Genomic DNA, 13,445 nt, shown 5'->3' on the forward strand with positions numbered 1-13,445 from the left:
AAGTCTCTCGTGCTCTTTTGCTATGTGTGTGGAAGTATGTAGGCATGGACAGCTGCAGCGGTGCTGCGGGGTTGTATCGCGTGCAGTGCACGTCTGGTTCCATGTAAGCGTGGACGTGCAACTCTTTGGGTCACTCTCTCCTCTCCTGTTGCGGCTGTTGCCTTCGTCTTGTTCTCTCTCTGCGCGTGTCTGGATGTGCTATTACGTGGTGGCATCTGTGGTGTGGTGTCCTTGCTCGTTCCTTCGCTGTGTACCGTCCTCTCCCCCTTTTCTGTGTGCCTCCCTCTCTTCGCGTGCCGTCTCTTGTCCCTCCGTCTCCATGAGGCGTGCTTACATGTACGCAGACATTGCCGCATGCTTTGTGGGGAGGGGGGAGGGATGGAAGGGGTTGATCGGCATGGGAAGTGTTTCCCCGGTGGCTTTCGACTTTTTTTTGGGGGGAGGGGTGGTGGTGGTGGTGGTGGTGGTTTCATAGAGGGGAGGAAGCGTGCGGCGCGGTATGTCGTCGTTGCGGGGGGAGGGCGTTTTTGTTTTATTTCGTCTATGAACGCTTTGTGAAGGCGTACCTGTATGCGCACGCATCTCTTGTTGTGCTGGCCACCACCAACAACAACTTCCCCCCCCCCACACACACACACGCACGCACGCACCCATCCACCCACACCCACACACCCTCCGCCCATCCCCTTGCCAGACCTCCTGCCGTGTGTGTGTGTGTGTGTGTGTGTGTGTGTGTGTGTGTGTATGCGGTTCGTCCTCGAGGGCTGCTCTGGTGTGTCACCATCGTGTCCTTGTCCCTCCCATTCCCTTCGACGCAGCAGACAACGAAGAGGAATACGACACAAAGCGGAGGGCAGGACCTGCGAGCACGCACAGCAGCATCATCACCACCGCTACGGGCAGGTGTCGCGCACAGCGTCTGGGGAGAGGAGGCGTGGATGGGGAGGAGGAGGAGGAGGGGGGAGAACGAAAAAGAAACAGTCAGCACTGGCAGTGCACACACGGTGGAGTCGCACACGAAAATAGGAAGTTAGAAACGATGTGGAAAGACGGTATGGTGTGGTGTGCGCTGTGTCGGTTGGGTGGGAGCAGCGGCTGCGCGTGATAGGCACGGCACAAGGGCGAAGAGTGCCGCGAGGTGTGTACCTGAGCCCGTTCGATTCACTGGCCTCCACCCACCCCCTATTGCTCCGTCCGTCTCTGCCCTGCTTCCCTCGTCCTTTCTCCGCGCGTGACCGCTTGAAGAAGTCTGTGGTTGAGCGTTTTGAAAGTGTAGGAAGGCAGCAGGTGGGCGCTTGCGCCTATGTATGTGCATCAACATACCGTGATATGGTGCTCACCCTACGCTGCCGATGTAGGCCCATGTACAGAAGGCCCTCCTCGAAGAGGTGGTGCCGTTGGTGTAGCGCCCCCCCCCTCAACACACCACCCTCCCGGCTGGGGGGGGGGGGGCGGGGAAGGTTCATCCCCCGAAGGCGAATGCTGTGACCCATCCTTCCTCGCGAGCCTTTTTCTTCTCTGCACAAAGCCATCGTGTTGCCACCGGCGTCTCCCCACCCTCCCTGTCCTCGTAGCTCACTACACGCGCTTCATCAGCACGTAGCCCACCAACACACACGATACAAAAACGAAAACCTTCGCGAAGAAAAAACAAGAGCGGTGGACAATATTATTTCCTGCCTCATTCGGCTCACCCTCCTCCTCCTCGTCGTTCCCGTCCTCGTCACAGCTCACACTGCTGGCTATCTCCCTCTCCCGCTCATCTATCGTGCACGCCGCTGCAACCACAGCAGGCGTACTTGCTATGCGTACACGCGCGCGCCACAGCGACGCATATATGCTGGGAGTCACAGCGGCATTCGAAGCAAGGGTGCACTTTGGGCAGTAGCGGGGCGGCAACAAAGGACAGCTCCGCCGTCACGCTAAGCTTGTCGTAGAGCGTTCCAACTCCATCACTGCGCCATCCCCCTACGGACCTCTCTATAGAATGACAGGCAGCGTGCTGGCTACCGCGCCGCTCACGGAGACCCCGTCCTTCGTCTCCCAGGGGACCTCCCCGCCTGCGTCGGCCGCGAAGATGAATCGCGGCCTCTCACAGCGCAGCTCGCACCCGTCCATCCACACGGACAAGGAGCCGCCTGAGCAGCGCTCTCGCAGGGCAGAGGATGTCGAGGCGGCAGCACAAGCACACCAACAGCAAGGTGGTGCAGGCATCTACGAGGCACCACCAGTGCCCGTGACGCGCGGGCCGGGACACACACCCCGCGGGAGGGCACGAGAAGGAAGCCAGCCACCGCGGAGGCTGCCGAGCCGCACCTCGTTTCGCCACGGCACACCACGCGGGGGTGGAGACGACGTGTCAACGACGCTGATCCCAAAGCCGCATAACCCGCGTGTGAACTTGGTGACACAGGCGTCCATTGCGCCGAGCGACGCCTCCGTCCACTTCCTCGTCGATGATGAGCAGACCGACGCCCAAAGCATCTTGTTCCAGGCAGAACCCACCACGAACAACTTCAACGCCACAGAGGAGAGCCTCAACTTTCGAGCAATCACGGAAAGCAGCGACATCCACTTCGTCGTCGAGCAGTCCCGCCTGCCGTCGCAGGTGGTGGCTGTGAAGCAGGGCGGCGCCTCCACGACCAGATCGAGTCTGTGCTTTGAAGTGGAATCGACGAACGACCCGATGCGCAACAGCACCATCAGCCACTTCTCCATTCAGAGAAACGATCCGGAGCAGAAGCCACCCGTGCCGACCCCTCACCTCCGCGTCGAACATAAAGACAACAGCGCTGAGAAAGTGGCGCCGGCGAAGGTGGAGAATGCGAGGGAGCCCGAGATTGAGTTTGGTGGCGAGACGGAGGAGCAGCAGAGTTCCAAAAAGGCCGAGGAGGAGCGGTGCAAGCAGGTGCTTAAGGAACGTAGCCTGTACATGAGCATCCGTCCGTGGTCGACCAACGAGCCCCATCGGCGCGCCCGACGCACAAGCAGTGAGAGCGCCGCCCACGGGTTGAAGCAGCAGCTGCACGAGAAGATGGAGGACGTCGAGAAGCGCCGGCGCGCGATGTACGCACGTCCGTGGCGCACCGGCAGTGCCAGCCCGAACACGTCGCGCTCAGCCAGTCGCACGAATCCGAAGCGCCGGTTCACGCCGCTGAGCGGGCGCAGCGGCGACGGAGTCGCTATGTCTGAGCAGCCGGCGACGGAATCTGAGAAAATGCAGGCGGGCAACAAGAGGGCCCCTGCCGCCCTCGCCGCGTACTCGTACTCCTCGTCCCCGTCCTCTGAGGAGCGGTTAAGCCCTACTGCGCCGACGTTCGACTGCGTCGAGGCCGCTAATTTTGTGACGCCAGCACCTGTGCTGAAGGCCCCACTAGAGATCATATGTGAGGAGTTCGAGGACTGGGTGCACACAGCCAACCAGAGGTGCAACCTGAAGGCGATTGCGGATATGATGCGGGCGCGCGAGCGCACGATTGTGCAGCTGTCGACCAAGCTGGAGGATCAGAGTCGCGTGATGAAGCGGCTGAACAAGGAGCTGTACGACGCTCGCGATAAGTGCATGCGGCACCTCGGTAATGACGTGACGGGGTTGGCGCTGCATGCCCCGCGCAGCTGGGCGACGTCTCGGCCGCCAGGCCGCATAATCACCAGCCGCACACCCAGCGTCGTGCGCCTCTACGTGGAGCAGCGGCACCGGGCGAAGGACTACTATTCCATGAAGATGCAGCAGCTTGGCCCCCGGCCGGTGAGTGTGCTGAGCGACGACGAGCTCTCCGATAGCGAGAAGGAGGTCTACGCGCAGGAACTGCAGAGCTGGCGTGTCGAGCGCGCGGCCCTGCGAGAAGAGAAGGCCCGCTTGGTGCACTGCCGCCGCGACCTCGCCTTTCAGATGCGCCGCGGCAGCAACATCAAGGACATCGCCTGTACGCAACCCACGAGCGGGCGTGGTCCGCTAGAGCGCGCAGCGACCGGCACAGAGACTGCCGTGGATGTGAAAGGGTACGACCGTCTGATGGATCTTCGCATACAAGCTCAGCGCGCGGTCGTTGAGACAGCAAACGCCAAGAAGGTGTACGAGGCGACGCTGTGCATGGCGGCCACCATGAAGAAGCAGCACGACCCCTCCTCAGCAGAGCTGATGAACGCGAAGGAGTCACGGAGGAAGGCACGAGAGCTGTACGCCGCGTCGCTGCAGAGGCTGCAGCAGTCTGCGGAGGAAGCACGGTCGCTGCTGGAGCGGGTCAAAGCGCTGAAAGTGTGCAGAGAGAAGGCCGCCGAGTGGCTTGATGAGAGCGCCCAGGAGGATCAGGTGGACTACGGCGACGCAGTTCTTGCCGTATGCTTGCAGGCGGACCGTGTCCAAGCGCTCGCCGAAGCCGCTGCCGATGATGAGGATCGCACGCTGCGATCACCGAGCACAGTGCGGCTCGGGGTGTCGAGGGCAGGCACGCCGCGTAGTAGCGTCAACGGCTCCATGCGCCTCGGCACACCGGCTCACACCCGTGGAGCCAGCACATCGAACGGCGACGACGTGTTTGCCCGACTGACGGCGCGAAAGTAATAGAACACGCGCACCGCTGCACTTGCGCCAGCGGAGGCGACGGCGTTAGAGATAGACTGAGGATGACAGAAGAAGCGCAACGTCCCTCGCCTTCTTCTTTTCTGGCTCGTTGCGTGGTGTCGCGCGTGCGGTTCCCCCTCCCCCTCCTCTGAGAGCGCTGCTTTGGCGTCTCCGTCCTCGTGGGCTTCTTTTCGGGTAGAGGAGAAGAGATTGAGGTGGGGATGCTCGCACGCGCAGGCGTGCTCAGCCCTGTCCACGCCTAGCGCGCACACCCGTTCTCCTCCTTCTGTCCGGGAGAGAGATGGAATCGCTGCGGTGTGGCCGAAGCTGCTTTTCTCGCTACGTACCTGTGAGACTGTTGGGCCGCACATCAGTCGGTGTTGCTCATGTCTGTTGCTTGCATACACACTTGGTTTTCGCTCCCCTCTTCTGTTGCTGTGCTGTTTGCTTTCACCGCACGAGACGTGCGTTTCTGTATCGGCAGAAATAGAGATGGGGAGGAGGAGGGGGGCTGCGAGTATGCAGTGGAGGCGTGCGAGGAGGTGGGGAGGGCTGAAGCGCGACGTGAATTCCTTCTGTGGCGGATGCAACCGCCTCTTTCTCTGTTTCTCTCAATCTCACGCGACCGGTGAGCGGTGCGGGCTCGTCTTTGTGGGCCCCACGCCGCTACCGCAAGTGTTGCGTTCACGGTGATGACCCCCGCCACCACCAACTCAAACCTCTCATATACATGTGTATGTATGTATATGTGTGTGTGTGTGTGTTTGTGTGTGTGTGGTGTCCCTCGTTGTGCTTTTTCTTTGTGTCTCTTGCAGTCTCGCTTCGTATCGATTATGAAGAGATCCGTCGTCCCCTCCTCCTCTTCTGCCGAGTGTCTATGTGTGTGCGGTGTATGGGGGCTGCTGCCGTGGTGCTGGTTACCTCCTCACCGCACTGCACCTGCCCATCCACCCCATCCCTGCATATGTGTATGTGCATGGGTGCGTCTCGGCGTAAGAACGAAATCGAGCATCCGTTGGAGCTCTCATTTTCTTTGTTTCTGCCCCCCCCTCCCTCCTCTCCTCTGTTATTGCCACTGCTACGGTGAGCACGCTTCTTCAGCTACCTTTCTCCTCCTGTAAGTCTCTGGGTCTCCCACGTTCGTTTGGGCCAATGTGCTTGTGTTTGGATGCGCGCTATCAAAGCAAGCGTGAGGCAACGCACATACACGCACACACATACACGCACGAAAAAGGTGCAAGATTGGCGTTGAGCGATATAGCATTGAAGTACAAAATGGAGGATGAGTGACCGCATGGTACAGGCATGCCGATGTGCAGGTATGGGTGCCATGTGTGCTTGTGCGTTGGGTGTATGCAGCCTCCATCTCGTTGTTTTAGCGTGCGCGCGCGCGTGTGTGTGTGTGTGTGTGTGTGTGTGTGTGTGTGTGTGGCACCTCACGCTTGTTGTTGTCACATCCATCAACTATACTGCATCCAAATGGAGAGACGAAGACGGACGCGGGCTGAGCAGCTGTCATCACACGCCGCCGCGCTTTTGCTCTTGCGTAGCGTCGAGCGCGCGCCAAGCTGACACAAACGGAGACGACGACGTCTGAACAAGTCGCTCGCTCTCCATTCTCCGCGTTCCCGCCCCCACCCCGACACCACTGCCACGCATGTCTCTCTGCCACCATCCGGCATCTCGACCGTCGTTTTCTTTCGCTCTCTCTCCCCACCGCCTCTTGCACATTCGCGTGCATCCTCCACACATACACACACACACAAACAAACACATCGGCGCATGCGTCTCGCCGCACAGCTCTTTTCAGCTCTCCTCTGTGTTTGCATTTTGTTTCCTCTTCCCGTGTTTCGTTTTCTCTGCGTGTACCCCGTCTGCCCTGCGTGTATACCTGTGCGCATCCACCACCTCCTCCTCCTCTCTCGGCCGATCTCCACCCTCCCCTTACCCACCCACCACGCCTCGCTGCCCGACGTCGTTTTCTCTCAATTCGTTTTGTTCTTATCTGTCTCCCCTCCCCTCCCCCAATACGGGTCTCTCGTCTCGTGTGTGTGTGTTCCTCTAACAGCAGCTACACATATACATATAAGCAACGTTAACACACAGGCACGATCAGCCATGCCCGCCAAACAGAAGAAAGGACGCGGAAAGACGGTAAACCTTTTCGAGTTCAATGAAGACTACATCCCTGAGGAGGCCCTCGACTGGGCCGAAGATGACTGGATGACGGCGGAGCAGGTCGGCGTGGCGAAGCTGTCCGAGAAGATTGCGAAGCAGCGGCAGGAGTACAGCCGCGTGGCGAACAACACATTAGACCAGCAGGAGAGCTTCCGCACGGCGGCCGTGTCGGAGCAGAAGAAGCACTTCACTATTGACGACCTGCAGCCGCCGTTTGTGGCCCACTTCGGTAACCTGCGCAACGGCACGACCGAGGAGGACTTCCTCTCCCTCTTCAACCGCGACGCCATCGCCACCCACCGCCTCATTAACCAGGATGGCAAATCCTTCGCATTTGTAGAGTTCGTCTCCGCGCAGGCGCTGACAGTGGCGCTGTCACTAGACCAAACCTTCCAGCGTGGTCGTCGCATGTACGTCGACCTCGCTACACAGAAGCAGGTGGAGCGACTGCTCAACCGCAACACGAACGAGCGCCCGGGTATGTCACGCGATTTGGCTGGCCAGCAGCAGCCTGGCGGCCTCGCCGCTATGGGGCTGTCCCGCGACGTCTTTGGCGGGCAGCAGCCCGAGGACCAGCCGGGCATGCCGTCGATGGGCAGCCGCTCGAATTTCGGCTCTCGCGTCGACCTCCACAACCTCGGCGACCTGTCGCGCGACATGCTAGGTTCGGCGGTGCAGCTGGCATCGCCCACGTCGTGCAGCCCGATATGCGGCGCCGGCTCCCCAATGAGTTTTGGCAACTGGCGCAGCGACGCCCCGGAGCAGCAGCCGGAGTTTCCCATCCCGCGCGAGAACTGCCGCAGCGAGGACAGCTTTGACCGCCGCGCTGGAAACCTGCGCCGCAGCAGCGGCCCGGCCAGCCCGGACCCCCCGGTTCTGCCGCCGGAGCCGAAGCCGAACCCGTTCAGCGGGGAGTCAGGCAACTGGCGTGACGCGCCGCGCGCCGAGGCGCCGAAAATGGAGGAGCTGTCGGCGGTCACTGCCGAAAGTGACACGACAGCGCCGAGCGAGCACAAGACGGAGGAACACAACGCCGGCGGCGCCAACAGCAGCGGCGCAGCCAGCAGCCCAAGTAGCAACGGTCGCGGTCGCGGCACAGGCGGTATTGGCCGTGGCGGTAGTCGCGGCGGCCGCGGTGGCGCAGGCTCCTGTGAGAGGAACTCCTTCGGCGGCGAGAGGAGCGGATTTGGTGGCGAGAGGAGCGGATTTGGCGGCGAGAGGAGCGGATTTGGTGGCGAGAGGAGCGCGCCACCCAAGCCGTCCGGCCCCGTGAACACGGACAAGTGGGCTGACCTGCGCCGCAGCTGAGTGAATAAGAAGCGGCAGTCCGCGCACATATGCATGTGCACATGTGTTTCTCATCTTTCCCTCCTCCTTCGACATGTCTGCTCCTAAACTCTTAAGCGTAGCGTCGGGATATGCGAGGGGGTGGCGTGGATCAATGGGGTTCACAGTCGGTGTCTACCCGTGCGTTTGCCTCTGTGTGTGTGTGTGTGTGTGTGTGTGTACCCACCGGTGTCGACAATGCTGAACGCATTCGATTTCTGTTCTTTCTTCCTTTCAGGCTGCAGGTACTGTTGAGTGTGGAGCGTGACATCGGTGTGTCTGTGTGTGTGTGTGTGTGTGTGCTTCCCACATCTTCCCCAGTCTGTTTCCTCCTCTTTCTCTCTCTCTGTGTCTTCTATGCCACCGTAAGCATGTGCTGTGCTCATAGTCGGTTGACTCGTCCCCTCTCGGCACGTGTGTGTCTCTCTCGCTTCTCCCTTCTCTCTTCCTGTTTCTCGACCGTTTGTGTGCCCTTGATGATGCGGAGCCACGTGCAGTCACGACGCCATCCCGGCTACAGCCACCCCTCCGCTTTACCCCCGTCATCACGGTCAGCAATGACACACGCCGCCACCTCCCCCAGCACTCGGGCGCATCTCTCCATCGTTAACTTTCTCGCTTTTTCTCGTTGAACAACTGTGTGATTCGGAGCAATGCAAAAAAACCCTAAGCGAGCAAGCACGCAATATATATATATATATATATATGTATATATGTGTATATGTGTATATATATATAAGCAACAACAACTCCCCCCCCCTTCTTCTTCTCCTTCTCCGCTTTCCTCTCATCCGCCCCGCCTCCTCGGACACAAGAGGAAGCGACAGCGGACACACACGCGCGTGTGTGTGGAAACGGATGCGCGCGAAGAGAGACCGTCTAAACAGAGCGAGAGAGGGAGGGAAGGGCTAGAAACACACATGGGATGCGGAGAGAAGGGGGAGAGGCCACAGACAGACACACACACTGACAGAGAGGGGGAGGATGGGACCCGATTGCTTAACCCAAGTGTGTATCGTTTATAGGAGAGAAGCCTAATGCGTGCGTAGGTGTGTGTGTGTGTGTGTGTATGTGTGTGGTGCGTGTGGAAGCGGCCTTTTTCTTCCTTCGCTTAGTGTGTTGCACTCGGCTCCTCGTCGTGGCTGTGACGGTTGCCGCTGTGGCCGTTGTTTCACTTTTCCTTGCACCAGCCTCATGTTGCGTTTTGTTTTCTGCGCTTGGCGGCTGCTCATCAAACGAAGACAGTGCCAAACACACCGCCAGGAGGAATGTGGGTGCGCATTGCGCACCCTTGCTTGCATCCCTTCCTCCCTCCCCCCCCCAACTATCTGCCCTCTCATGTCACACGCCCATCACATACACCACACACACACACACGGACATAGAGAGAAACTCACGCCGCTATCACCTTCCACACTTTCTTTTCCTCTTGTTCTTGCCTCCTCCGTCTTGTTGGTCCTGCGGTGCGCGCGCGTTTGTTTTGGCGTGGGGAGCCTCTTCCTCGTTGGTGCTTGATGTGGGTAGTCGTTGAGTCTGAATTCGAGAGACAAGTCGGTGAGGGAGGAGTGAGAAGGGGTGGAGAGACAGCGTGCAGCGGCACGCATGCCTTGCGAAGGCTGCGCTGGAGAACGGTTTTTCTTCCTTTGACGTGTGCCCTCCACTCGCTTTCAGCTTCCCATCGACATGAGTAATGTGTATGTGTGGGTGTGTGGTGTGCAGTAGCTTCTCGTTCCGTGTTTCTTTTTCCTCGTGTGTTTACTAACATCGTAAGCGAATCTCCCCTCAGCACACAAGCCATGTCCAGACGCACCCGTTTGACACCCAGACGCGGGACAAGACACCCGCGCGTGGCCACCGGATGCGTTTCCCACCCCCGCCCTTTGCCGCCGGCGCGTCCCATGCACAACGCCCCTCTTCTCCCTACCCCCCCCCCAACGCAGGCCCTCGCGCCAAGCCAAGCCCTTGCTTCCCCAACGCCACCGCCCCCCCCCTGACCTTTTCCCCCACGCCCCGGCGGCCCGCCCGGCCGGAGCCCCAAGAGGCGCCCTCGCCCACGGCCGAAACCCTAGACCGGCGGGCAGGGCCCGGACCCGCCCTAGCCGAAAGAGAAGGCCGGGGCAACCACCACGCCGCGGCGGCGAGAGAGGGAAGGAGGGGCAGTGCGGAGAGCGCGCCTGAGCAAAGACGGGGAAATGGAGGGAGCGCCGGCTGCTGACGCAGCGCGCGCATGACAGCACCCTGCGCGCACCCCCCTCTGGGAAGGGGGGGGGGGGGGCTGAGTGCGTACGTCGTGTTGCTCCTTTCGACGCGGAGGTCGCAGGAACAAAGGAGGACGACGAGGTTGGCGACGGCCGTGCGATGACATACAGGAGGAGGAATAAGGTTGGCACGCACACGCGTGCTAAAAAATTTAGTGAGAAGGCACTACACGTGAACGGCAAGGCGGCCACCACTAGCGGCACGGTCCATGTAAGCACATGCAGGCGCACCCACCCACTCCGTGCGCGGACCGCTTAGCTGTCCGTCGGGACAATAGCCTTGGCGGCGTTGCCGTGCAGGACATGGCGGATCGTCGGGATGCTGCAAACAAGCACCCACGCCACCATCAGAGCGACAATGCCCCAGAAGGCTTTCAGGTTGGGATGGCTGTCGGCCTGCCAAGCCACCTCGCAGTTCATGCCGAAGATGGAGGCCAGGAGATTTAGCGGCAGGCAGATGACGGCGACCTGACTGAGGATCTGCATCTTGAAGTCCATGTTCGCCGAGCTCTGCGACATGCGCATCGACACACCCGTCACGAAGTTCAGGTTCGCCTGGTTCAAGATGTCACGCGCGTCGTCGAGGCGGTCCGCCATCTTCGTGTTCTTGTCCAGCGCCTCCTTGTAGATGGGCACGACGTGCACCATGTCACACGCGACGAAGCTGCCGCGCATGGAGGGCGTCACCAACTCGCGCAGCAGTTTCTCCTTCATGTAGAGCAGGCCACGGAAGGAGGAGATGCGGCGGCGCAGCAGGGCAATACGCCGCAGCAGGTCCGGCTGGTCACGCACGCCCGGCGCGATGAGGAGCACCATCTCGTCGATACAGTCCACCTCACTCAGCAGCGTCGTCGGGTCCGGCAGCATCATCTCGCTAGAGTACGCGACCAGCGTGGCGAAGACGATGCTCGGCGTGAGCACGCTGTTCCCGAGGCTGGTCGTGTCCATCGGATTCATGCGCATTTCCAGGGCCCGCACCACCTCCTCCAGGCCGAGAAACCTCTTGTCGTGCATCGTCACGATCAGCGTGTCCGTGATGAGCACCGAGCACCAGACAAAGCCGCGAGCGGCGTCGAAGGCCTCGCCGCTGAAGTTGTCCTCGTCAACCGTGGCGGTCTCATCGGTGGTGTCGTACAGCGGATTGATGGCGCAGCTCAGCACACCGTGAGCGTACTGCGCCAGGCTCGGCTGTAACTCCACCACATCACTCTCCGTCGGCCTCGCAACAGCATCCAGCACCGCCGACGGGATGTTCACGCGCCACGGAAGGTCATTCAGGATGGCACGGCGCTCCTCCGGCGTCTCGCCCTCCACGTCCAGCCAGAGAGTGCTGTCCTGACTCACCTGCAAGTTCTTCAGCATCACGTCCTTGCGCACAAACCAGGAGGAGCCGCCGCTGCGGTTGACGGTGAGGTAGCGCTGGCGGGCGACGAGCGGCGACAACTGGTGTGCCTCAGCGACGCCAGGAGTGACGCCGTCAAGCTTGGAGTGCATCATGGCGGAGCGGGGGAAGGGGGGGGGGATAGTCGGGGTCTCCGTTCTTCGTACTTCAGCTTGCGTACAGCGGTGCACAAGTTTTGCCCAGTCGCTGTTCTTTATGGCGGTCGGCGAAAGTGACGTGCGAGGAGGGGGGCTATCCTGATAAAGATCAGGTTAAAGAAACGAAAGGAGGTGTATCTTCGAGTGTGCTTGGCAGTGGTGATGACTACACGGGTCCGGTTAGCGACAGGGCAGAGTATGTGCGTGTGTTGGCCTTGTGGCGTGTTCCGCAACGCAGGCGCGGGCAAGAAAGAGGAGGAGGGGGACGACTAGAGAGCTAATCGTCGCCGAAGCACGTCCATCTCACACCCGTAACGGATCATACATGCACAGACGGACACGCAGGAGGGAAGATGGAACGGTCGGAGAGACTTACAACAGGAACGAAAACAAGAAACAAGAAAACGTACAACGAACGCGGGAAAAGAGAGGAGATGTGTGTGTGGGGGGGGGGGGGGGGGTCACAGCATAACGAGAGCGAGAGCGTATGCAGCGGGGTGCGGGCACCTCTGGCAGGTGATGTACCGAGTAAGAAGGACGGGGTGTGTGGATGGAAGATGAAGGTTTGCGTTGTCGGTCATAGAGTCGTTTGTGCATGGTGTGGATGTTGTTGAAGGGTGGGCAACAGTGGAGAAGGAAAGAGCAAGTGTAGAGTGGATAGATAACGGTATGGGGTTGATGCTGCCTTCGACGTCATAGCTGGTGAGGACGGTGGGAGGGGGGGGAGTAACAACAACCAGTGGCCGCGCGACAGGCATCGCCTGCTGCGCGAAGCGTGTGCATGAGGCACGTGAAGCTCATCCGCAATACCGTCCTTCGACAATCCATGACCTCTGAGCTGACTGCGTGTGCCGCCGTGGGGCTCTTCTTATGTTTTACCAACCTCCGTTCGCCTTTTTCGTACTTCGCTACTCAAGCGATGTATCGCCACTGCCGCCACATTCAAGCAGCATGTACTACTAGAGTGCATCCGCACAGCACGGTGCATGTTGTTTTCTCGGCTCGTCGCTGCGACGGTGCCCCCGCTTTCACCTGTCGAATCCGCGCCTGAGCATCCGTATCCGCCGAGCGCTGTTGCGGAGCCGCGTGTGTAAGCGTGCACATCACGTGCAAGGGAACGAGATGGAGAACGAACGTGTGCGGAAGAAGAGCAGTGGTAGGCGGAGCGGCCAGCAAGGAGACGCGGGGAGCTGTTTGCCGCTGGCTTACTCATGACAGGGTGTTGCTTGGCGTCTGCAGACCAGACGGTCGTCTCCAATCCCCACGTGCGGCGGCAGCCGCTGGCTGCGCATCACCCCACCCCTACTACTCTGCTAAAAAAAAGACACATACGCACATAGGTGAAGAAAGCTAGGAGAGATGCATCGGAATGGCAGTGCGGCGGCGGCGGCGAGGCGAGGTGAGGCGCTGCCGCCGCGTCCTCTCGCATGCCTGCTCTCTCGAGTGCCGCCATAGCAACACGAAGAGCGCGCCGCACGCACGCCCACACGGACCACACAATCCGATGAGAGCAACAACAACGAACACAGGGACGAGATGGAACGAAGGAAGCCCACAAAATGAAAGAAAACACAACGAGT

The 13,445-nt window shown here is 60.3% G+C and overlaps 3 protein-coding genes across 3 annotated transcripts; 2 read left to right on the top strand and 1 right to left on the bottom strand.

The window, feature by feature from the left end:
* Positions 1-1,987: 1,987 nt before the first annotated feature.
* LMJF_25_1070 (conserved hypothetical protein) lies at positions 1,988-4,564 on the top strand (the record flags this gene model as incomplete). Its single annotated transcript, XM_001683810.1, has 1 exon — positions 1,988-4,564. The coding sequence occupies one exon, from the start codon at positions 1,988-1,990 to the stop codon at positions 4,562-4,564; it is 2,577 nt and encodes an 858-aa protein (XP_001683862.1).
* Positions 4,565-6,682: 2,118 nt separating this feature from the next.
* Positions 6,683-8,050, top strand: LMJF_25_1080 (conserved hypothetical protein; the record flags this gene model as incomplete). The annotated part of the gene is made up of 1 exon (XM_001683811.1): positions 6,683-8,050. The coding sequence occupies one exon, from the start codon at positions 6,683-6,685 to the stop codon at positions 8,048-8,050; it is 1,368 nt and encodes a 455-aa protein (XP_001683863.1).
* A 2,531-nt stretch (positions 8,051-10,581) lies between these two features.
* MGT2 (MGT2 magnesium transporter) lies at positions 10,582-11,823 on the bottom strand (the record flags this gene model as incomplete). The annotated part of the gene is made up of 1 exon (XM_001683812.1): positions 10,582-11,823. The coding sequence occupies one exon, from the start codon at positions 11,821-11,823 to the stop codon at positions 10,582-10,584; it is 1,242 nt and encodes a 413-aa protein (XP_001683864.1).
* Between the last annotated feature and the right edge of the window lie 1,622 nt (positions 11,824-13,445).

The sequence above is a fragment of the Leishmania major genome, chromosome 25, assembly GCF_000002725.2.
Source record: "Leishmania major strain Friedlin complete genome, chromosome 25".
NCBI classification, from domain to species: Eukaryota; Euglenozoa; class Kinetoplastea; order Trypanosomatida; family Trypanosomatidae; genus Leishmania; species Leishmania major.